At 45.4% G+C, this 9,985-nt stretch overlaps 1 protein-coding gene across 2 annotated transcripts; it reads left to right on the top strand.

The window, feature by feature from the left end:
• Positions 1–421: 421 nt before the first annotated feature.
• Positions 422–8,585, top strand: RAG1 (recombination activating 1). Of its 2 annotated transcripts, XM_021081425.2 has the most exons (2): positions 422–517; positions 4,958–8,585. In XM_021081425.2, the coding sequence occupies exon 2, from the start codon at positions 4,972–4,974 to the stop codon at positions 8,101–8,103; it is 3,132 nt and encodes a 1,043-aa protein (XP_020937084.2). In that variant the 5' UTR covers positions 422–517; positions 4,958–4,971; the 3' UTR covers positions 8,104–8,585. The 2 variants fall into 2 exon arrangements, with proteins under 2 accessions (XP_020937084.2, NP_001116656.1); NM_001123184.1 differs by lacking the exon at positions 422–517 and having other exon boundaries at positions 4,972–8,103.
• The last annotated feature ends 1,400 nt before the right edge of the window (positions 8,586–9,985 follow it).

Raw genomic sequence — 9,985 nt, 5'->3', positions numbered from 1 at the left:
TTAGCATTTGATGAGTATCTGCTAAAGGTAAACACTGTCCCAAGTCTTCTCCTATAACAAGTCTCACTATAACCTCATTGACTCTCAGAAATGACTCTTCAGATTTCCAGCTTGCAGGTGGGGAAACTAAGGCACAGAGCTGCGGGAGCTTAGCACAAGCCCGAGCTTATGTTGACAAGATCATCTCCAACCCAACAGCCTTGGGGAGCGAACTGGCAGCTTTGGCAGTGCTCCAGCACACACCCATGTGTGGGTCTTCAGATCCCCCAGTTAAGCTTCCTGAAGAGCCAGGTGCCAGCTGGAGCTGGGGGCTCCTGGCTGGTGATTGGCTGCCATCACTGGTGGTTAGCCCTCTGGGGTGGTGGGGGGGACCGGGAAGGACAGGGGAGGCTGATAAATAAAGCAGCCATCTGCTCTGAGGGATGGGAGAGCACATTTTGCCTTCTCTTTGGTAGCGAGTAATATCAACCGAAGTGCAGACATCCTAACACTTTGCCCAGGCAGCCTGCTGAGCAAGGTAACACTCATCCTTTTCATGCCTTGAGTCACAATATTTATGACATTTTTATGTTTCTCATTAGAAGTACTTGGGCTTTGTTCCTTGCGGGGAATGAGAGGAGGGAGCAAGGGACGCTGGCGTACATTTGACTTTTCTTGCTAATGTACGAAAATAGGAAAGGAACCAGAAACCAAGTTGAGGAAGACACTGTACGTTCAAAGAGAAGACGGAAAATATCTGAATTACTGTAAATAAATGCTGCAGGCAGAGGAAGTGTTTAAGGAGTGCTTCTTGAGTGGATGTGTAAAGCAAATCAGCAGAAGGAAAGGTGTGAGACTCTTGAAAAAAATATTGTGCTGGTCCAGGTAATAAGAGTAATCAGGAGCAAACAAATTCCAGGGCGGGAGGAAATGTACTTGCCCAGGTATTTGCCAGGGAGTGCCAGGAATTTCCTGAATTATATAGGACCAGGAGACCAGTATTTCTCAGTGTGTGACCTGTGGGCCACTGAAATACAGCAGGATCATTGAAATGCTTGTTAAAAAATATGATCTCTGGAGTTCCCGTCGTGGCGCAGTGGTTAACGAATCCGACTAGGAACCATGAGGTTGCGGGTTCGGTCCCTGCCCTTGCTCAGTGGGTTAACGATCCGGCGTTGCCGTGAGCTGTGGTGTAGGTTGCAGACGTGGCTCGGATCCTGTGTTGCTGTGGCTCTGGCGTAGGCCGGTGGCTACAGCTCCGATTCGACCCCTAGCCTGGGAACCTCCATATGCCGCGGGAGCGGCCCAAGAAATAGCAACAACAACAACAACAACAAAAGACAAAAGACAAAAAAAAAAAAAAAAAAATATGATCTCTGGACTCCACCCCAGATAAATTGAATCAGATTCTCTGGGACCTGACGATCTGCCTTATTTTTTTAAACCCAAGTTCCCTAGTGATTCTGATACAGAGCAATTTTGAGAATGCCACGGTAGAGCCCTACACAGAGGTTATGTTCTTGAACAGGGTTCCTGACCAGGGGCTGAAGTGCTTCAAGCAAGAAGTTGCCTGGAGGAAGCGTAAGAATCTTCAGGTCATCTTGTAGATGCCTGAGACTTATAAAAGGCTTTTGATACTATCGTTTTTTGATGATGGTGTTTGGCAAAGAGTAGACAATAATATTTGTGGAGTGAATGAATGAGGGATTGAGTGGGACAGGTGTGACAATAAAGGATCACACCTGGGCACACCGCAGTCACTCGAACTTTGTGTGTGGACCAAGTGGAATATGTTAAGAGGAGAGATGACTGACCAAGGGCCAGCTTGGAGGTGTGTGTAAGGTGTGTGTGTCGGGGGAGCTTGGCAGGGAGGTGGAGGGGGCGCTGCTGTAACTCTGCCCCCTGAGGTTACTGATGATTCACTAACACAAATAACAGCTTCTGACCCTGCCTGACTTGTCAAAATGAATCCGTGCCCTTAGAGAGAAGGCCCCTGGTTGCTGTGATGGCAAGTGATGGCAATACTCAGAGGGCAGAGCCCGATGGGAACAGCTGAGCCAGCAGCAACCACCCTGCCTTGTAGAGTCTGGTCCACTGCTGAAACCTTCTGTTAGAAGAGAGGAAATCAAGCATTCACAAAATTCCTGAGTGTCAAAAAAAAAAAAAAAAAAAAAAAAAAAGAAAGAAAGAACGAAAATGACTACAAGATAACCCATAATCCTAACTTTATGTGCTGTCAACAGGTCCCTCTTTTAGTCCCCTTTCTGCGTGTTTACCAGAAGAGAAAGGTAAGCTAAGAATGGTAGTCAGATTTGCAGCTTAGCCAATTAAAAAATTTTTTTATTATAGTTGATTTATATTGTTCTGCCAATTTCTGCCGTTAACTTAGCCAAATCTTAAATTTTTCTGGGGGGAAACTATAGAAAAGTGACCTTGGTACATAGAAACCTAGGCTTTAAAACATTTTTTTCCCCTAAGGTGAATAGATCACAAAAATTAAATATAAATATAAAGCAGTTGAGTAGAAAAGCAATCTAATAAATAAATTTGATTTGGATGTCAACGCTAGTAACTGCATGGTGATGGTACTCTTTCCATGGTAGTATTTACACAAATATAGTTTAGGCAGATTTTGATGCAACATTTCAGGCCACTGGGAGTCAGGAGAGGATTGGGTAGGGAGAGGAGGCAGTTCTAGGGATCCTTCCAGTATGCCTTGAGGTTGACTGACTCATTGTGAAAGTTCAATATTTCATTTGATTAGCTCTACAGATGACCATGCAATTATTCATAAGAACTCAAAATATCGTCTCGGAATTCCAGAGAACTAGTGCATTAGAAAAGGCAGGGAAAGAGTTCCCTGGTAGCTCAATGGGTTAAGGACCCAGCATTGTCTCTGTTGTGGCTCAGGTCACTGCTGTGATGTCGGTTCAATCCTTGGCCCAGACACAGGGAAAGGAAGGGCTAAAGAAACAAAACACATGGAAATAAGTTCAAACCAGTGGGACAGAAGTGACATCCTTGCCGCTGATCCTGAATGTAGGAACATAACTGAACAATAAGCAACTTTGAGGCGTTGGTCGGACTGCAGTTGAAATACTTTTGAGGTTAATGAGGCCTTTGAAATGGTTTGGAACTGTTTAGTTCTCACACAGTCCTGCATATAGAACAGTGTAACAGGATTTCCTTTTCAACCAAGACTTGGAAATTGGCTTTTCGTCTTTATGAAAAACATGAATCTCTGAAGCATCATGCATGCAAGATGGAACAAACTTCTGTGGTTGAAAGGGATGACCTAACAGGAAGCTTTGTTAGCAGCAGTCAGGATCACCCTTGTGGCTTTCCTTTCCCCTCCCCCAAATCCCACCCCTGGGCAAAGTGTGTTCATCAGAGGATTAGTCTCCATACCACAGGACAATAACAATATCATCAACTTGGTTAGTTAGTTAATTGAAGGGGAAGCATTGTTTGATATAATTGGCGGGTCAAGAGCACTAACCCAGGAAAATATGGAAAATTTAGATTGTAGTTTGAAAATACAATTGCTGTTTTTCCAGTCATGCTGATACTAAGGAATTTTGAGAATATTGTGCTAATTGGGTCTAGAGACACTCAAATGGCATTTTTAAACTTTTTTCTACAGCTCTGTTGAAGCCTACACCACAACCCAGGTTGCTAGGGTTTCCTGGAATATATAATGGCCAATGTTTTTTTTGAAGAAGAAAATTATTACTCCCACCTCTTCTTATTACAAACGATAGAGCTAATGACCAGTGCCCAGTAATGACTTTTGGGATGGCCTGTGTGAATTCGACCTGAAACTACTTGAATTTTTCATCTTAAAAGTCCTTTGGAGTCTCTGTACATGCACACTGTGGTTTGTTGCAGGTTTAGAGAGTTCTGTGGGTTTTGTTCCTAATGGAGACACAGCCTTATAATTTACAGCAGCGTTCACTAATTAAAATTGTAAGCATAATTACTATCCATGATACTTGTTATTAGTGTGCATTCATAAAGCTCAAAATTCACTTCATCCTTTCAAGTAGCGAGTAATTAGTTTCTTTGGATTTGTAGCTTTATCATCCCTTTATGTCCCGTTTCAGAGAAATAAACAACCAACCTCCTGGCAGACTGCTTTAAAAAGCTGGAAATACATTGTCCAGCTAGTGCAATGAGACTGATACAGCGCGGAAAATATGACTTTTCTTTGGTTTTAGTAACCAGTTTTTCCTTGCATTTATTCAGCAGATAACTATTGAGCATCTAATGTGTGCTAGAAAGCTTGGGGGAGACAGAGATAAATCACTCAAAGATTCCGTCCTAAAAAACGTCCAGGTTTTGGTGGAAAGGAAATAATATCGTACATAGATAATATTGTACATCAACTATATCTCAATAAAAAAGAATAATTTTTATAAAAGAAATGATTGTACATATATACGTAAAATAGACCATGGTGATGATGCGTGAACGCAGAAACATGTAAATGGACAATGCCACTGAAAGAACAGGAAATGACTCTGTTTTCTGTATATGATCAGCCCTAACATAGTATATTAACATAGGAAGCCAAACAATTAACTTTCTGAATGCTTTAATAAATGAATAGGCGTTCCCATTGTGGCGCAGTGGTTAACGAATCCAACTAGGAACCATGAGGTTGTGGGTTCGATCCCTGCCTTTGCTCAGTGGGTTAAGGAGCCGGTATTGCCATGATCTGTGGTGTAGGTCGCAGATGCGGCTCAGGTCCCAAGCAGCTGTGGCTCTGGCGTAGGCCAGCGGCTGCAGCTCCCCTAGCCTGGGAACCTCCGTGTGCTGGTTCTGAAAAAAGGCAAAAAGACAAAAAAATAAAATAAATAATAAAATAAAATAAAAAATAAATGAATAATTGAATGTACTAATTGGTATTCCTTCCAAGTTGCATCAGTGGGTTATTTACATTTTTTTTCCTAACCTGACTTGTCCTTATTGCTCCCAGGTACCTCAGCCAGCATGGCTGTCTCTTTGCCACCCACTCTGGGACTCAGTTCCGCCCCAGATGAAATCCAGCACCCCCACATTAAATTTTCAGAATGGAAATTTAAGCTATTCAGGGTGAGATCCTTTGAAAAGGCACCTGAAAAGGCTCAAACGGAAAAGCAGGATTCCTCCGAGGGGAAACCCTCGCTGGAGCAATCTCCAGCAGTCCTGGACAAGCCTGGTGGTCAGAAGTCAGCCCTGCCTCAACCAGCATTCAAGCCCCATCCAAAGTTTTTAAAGGAATCCCACGAAGATGGGAAAGCAAGAGACAAAGCCATCCACCAAGCCAACCTGAGACGTCTCTGCCGCATCTGTGGGAATTCTTTCAACACCACTGGGCACAAGAGAAGGTATCCAGTCCACGGGCCTGTGGATGGTAAAACCCAAGTCCTTTTACGGAAGAAGGAAAAGAGGGCCACGTCCTGGCCAGACCTCATTGCCAAAGTTTTCCGGATCGATGTGAAGGCAGATGTTGACTCGATCCACCCCACTGAGTTCTGCCATAACTGCTGGAGCTTCATGCACAGGAAGTTTAGCAGCACCCCATGTGAGGTTTACTCCCCAAGGAATGCAGCCATGGAGTGGCACCCCCACACCCTAAACTGTGACATCTGCCACATTGCACGTCGGGGACTCAAGAGGAAGAGTCAGCAGCCAAACATGCAGCTCAGCAAAAAACTCAAAACTGTGATTGACCGAGCGAGACAAGCCCGTCAGCGCAAGAGGAGAGCTCAGGCCAGGATCAGCAGCAAGGAACTGATGAAGAAGATCGCCAACTGCGGTCAGATACATCTTAGCCCCAAGCTCCTGGCAGTGGACTTCCCGGCGCACTTTGTGAAATCTATCTCCTGCCAGATTTGTGAACACATCCTGGCCGACCCGGTGGAGACCAGCTGCAAGCATGTGTTTTGCAGGATCTGCATTCTCAGGTGCCTCAAAGTCATGGGCAGCAGTTGTCCCTCTTGCCACTATCCCTGTTTTCCTACTGACCTGGAGAGTCCAGTGAAGTCTTTTCTGAGCATCTTGAATACCCTGATGGTGAAATGCCCAGCAAAGGAGTGCAACGAGGAGATCAGCTTGGAAAAATATAATCACCATATCTCAAGCCACAAGGAGTCGAAGGAGACATTTGTGCATATTAATAAAGGGGGCCGGCCCCGCCAGCATCTCCTGTCCCTGACGCGGAGGGCTCAGAAACACCGTCTGAGGGAGCTCAAGCTGCAAGTCAAGGCCTTCGCCGACAAAGAAGAAGGTGGCGATGTGAAGTCAGTGTGCCTGACCTTGTTCCTGCTAGTGCTGAGGGCGAGGAATGAGCACAGACAAGCTGACGAGCTGGAGGCCATCATGCGAGGCCAGGGCTCCGGCCTGCAGCCTGCTGTTTGCTTGGCCATCCGCGTCAACACCTTCCTCAGCTGCAGCCAGTACCACAAGATGTACAGGACTGTGAAGGCCATCACGGGCAGGCAGATTTTCCAGCCTTTGCATGCCCTTCGGAATGCGGAGAAGGTCCTTCTGCCCGGCTACCACCCCTTCGAGTGGCAGCCACCTCTGAAGAATGTGTCTTCCAGCACAGACGTGGGCATTATTGATGGGCTGTCTGGACTCTCCTCCTCTGTGGACGATTACCCAGTGGACACCATTGCCAAGCGCTTCCGCTATGACTCGGCTCTGGTGTCCGCTCTCATGGACATGGAAGAAGACATCCTGGAGGGTATGAGAGCCCAAGACCTTGACGACTACCTGAATGGCCCCTTCACTGTGGTGGTGAAGGAGTCTTGTGATGGGATGGGAGACGTGAGTGAGAAGCACGGCAGTGGGCCGGTCGTGCCGGAAAAGGCCGTTCGGTTTTCCTTCACAGTCATGAAAATCACCATCGCACACGGGTCACAGAACGTGAAGGTGTTTGAGGAAGCCAAGCCTAACTCTGAACTATGCTGCAAGCCCTTGTGCCTCATGCTGGCCGACGAATCCGACCATGAGACCCTGACGGCCATCCTGAGCCCTCTCATTGCCGAGAGGGAGGCCATGAAGAGCAGCCAGCTAATGCTGGAGATGGGAGGCATCCTCCGGACTTTCAAGTTCATCTTCAGGGGCACCGGATATGATGAGAAACTGGTCCGGGAAGTGGAAGGCCTTGAGGCTTCTGGCTCTGTCTACATCTGTACCCTCTGTGATGCCACCCGCCTGGAAGCCTCTCAAAATCTGGTCTTCCACTCCATAACCAGAAGCCACGCGGAGAATTTGGAGCGCTATGAGGTCTGGCGTTCCAACCCATACCATGAGACGGTGGATGAACTTCGGGACCGGGTGAAAGGGGTCTCGGCCAAACCCTTCATTGAGACGGTGCCTTCCATAGATGCCCTCCACTGTGACATTGGCAATGCAGCCGAGTTTTACAAGATTTTCCAGCTCGAGATAGGGGAGGCGTATAAGAACCCCCATGCCTCCAAGGAGGAAAGGAAGAGATGGCAGGCGACCTTGGACAAGCACCTCCGCAAGAAGATGAATCTGAAGCCCATCATGAGAATGAATGGCAACTTTGCCAGGAAGCTCATGACCAAAGAGACTGTGGAAGCAGTCTGTGAGTTAATTCCCTCCGAGGAGAGGCATGAAGCTCTGAGGGAACTGATGGACCTTTACCTGAAGATGAAGCCCGTCTGGCGATCATCATGCCCTGCTAAAGAGTGCCCGGAATCCCTCTGCCAGTATAGTTTCAATTCACAGCGTTTTGCTGAGCTCCTCTCCACCAAGTTCAAGTACAGATATGAGGGCAAAATCACCAATTATTTTCACAAGACACTGGCCCACGTCCCGGAAATTATCGAGAGGGACGGCTCCATTGGGGCATGGGCTAGCGAGGGAAATGAGTCTGGGAACAAGCTGTTCAGGCGCTTCCGAAAAATGAATGCCAGGCAGTCCAAGTACTATGAAATGGAAGATGTTTTGAAACATCACTGGTTGTACACCTCCAAATACCTGCAGAAGTTTATGAATGCTCATAAAGCATTTAAAAACTCAGGGTTTACCATAAACTTGCAGAGAAGCTCAGGGGACACATTAGACCTAGAGAACTCTCCAGAATCTCAAGATTTGATGGAATTTTAAGCAGGGAAGTTGCCTAGGCATTGGTTTTGCAAATGGGTTTTCTCTGGGTTGCATGGAGAGCTTCTCCTGGCACCCTTAACTCCTGGGTGTGGGGCTTCACCACCCAAGTGGTGGTAGGTTGATGAGGCCAGAGATGGTGAACCCATGTCGGGAATAGGTAACTGGTGAGCCGATTGCTTGAGCTGTTTAGGGAGTTCAGAAAAGCAATAGGAGAAACCAGTTATTTGAAAGCTCCATAGCTGAGAACAGGGGTAACTGCAGGGGACCAGAGGTGAACAAAGATGTGTGGAGAGGATTGAGTGATGCCAAAGTCAAAGCCAAGGTTGTCAAAGGACAGCCAGTGAAGCCAGAAAAGGAATTTGACTTGTGGTTTCCATTCCCCCTGCCCAAGTTATTCTAGTTTATACTGAGAGGTGTTTTTCATATCACTTTTGTAGAATTTTTTATTTTATAAATTTCACATATTTTGGCTTATTTTACAAGATTTAAAAAAGGTTTTCAAGAATTCCCGCTGTGGCACAATGTGGCATCTTGGGAGTGCTGGGACACAGGTTCCATCCCCAGCCTGGCGTGGTGGGTTAAGGATCCAGTGTTGCTGCAGCTGTAGCTAAGGTCACAACTGTGGCTCGAATCTGATCCCTGGTCCAGGAACGCCATGGGCCACGGAGTGGCCACAAAAGAAAAAGAAAAAAAGACTTCTCAGATTTCTCTACTAATAATATCTTACATTATGCGACAATGACCTTTCAAAATGCTCCCATTTGGTACACTTATGTAGAATATTTCTGGAGAATAAGTCATTTTCTGAGTTTAAACGATGTCAGAATTGTGACCTTGAGTTTAGAAGATCATCTGCTACCATAGGTTTTCCTTTTTTTGTTGTTTTTGGTTTTTTGTCTTTTTAGGTCCGCACCTGCAGCATATGGAGGTTCCCAGGCTAGGGATGCATTTGGAGCTATTGCTGCCAGCCTACACCAGAGCCACAGCAACGCCAGATCCGAGCCGTGTCTGCGACCTATACCACAGCTCATGGCAACACTAGATCCTTAACCCACTGAGCGAGGCCAGGGATCGAACCCAAAACCTCCTGGTTCCTAGTCAGATTCGTTTTCCACTTCGCCACAACGGGAACTCCCTAGGTTTTTCAATAATAACGTTGGAAGAAGAAAACTGTTAGCTGCAGTTAGTTATTAAATCTTGCAATAGTATGTGTTTATTTAGCTATCAGTAGCCAAGGATGATTTTTATTTTTACTTTTAATTAATTTAGATTCTCCAATGTTTTCCCCCTACAATCTCAAAGCCACAGAGACTTTTAAAATCTGGGTTTGCTCATTGTATAAAAGCAGAGTTAATGTCTTGCTGAAAATTTCTGCCAGTTTTTTTCCATATGAATCCTGGGTCAGTTTTGCTAAATCTGGTTTTCAGGAAGGCTTGCTTTCTGCATTGTGTTATTTATTTTTTAAATTATGATCGGTTTACTTTCAGTGTATTCAGTTATTTTTGAAAGCAGGATATCTTTGTACTTTTCTCACCTGCTAAGTTTAGATGGAAACTGCTTACAGTACAGTGGAAGTTAACATTTGCAGAGGTTTTTTTTTTTTTTTCCTTCCATTTTTAGAATATTTCCACATTCATTTTTCCTCATTTTTCCCTCATTACCACCCTGTGGGGTAGCCATTATTATGATTCCCATTTGGTGGAGGGTTCAATGATTTGCCCAAGTTACAAGGATAGTAAATGCCTGATCTGGAATTTGAGCTCAGGCCTTTTGTCTCCAAATTTCATGTTGTTTCTTCCACAAAAGGTAACTTTTTTTTTTTAAACAAGGTATTTCATACCCCTTCTTGTTTAAGTTTTATATCTTGTATCTCTTTGCTCAG

The sequence above is a fragment of the Sus scrofa genome, chromosome 2, assembly GCF_054392235.1.
Source record: "Sus scrofa isolate SSC_HxYL_T2T_F1_AM1 chromosome 2, Sscrofa_HxYL_maternal_Yorkshire_Landrace_v2.0, whole genome shotgun sequence".
Classification (NCBI taxonomy): Eukaryota; Metazoa; Chordata; class Mammalia; order Artiodactyla; family Suidae; genus Sus; species Sus scrofa.
This window is presented reverse-complemented; position numbering and strand designations above follow the sequence as displayed.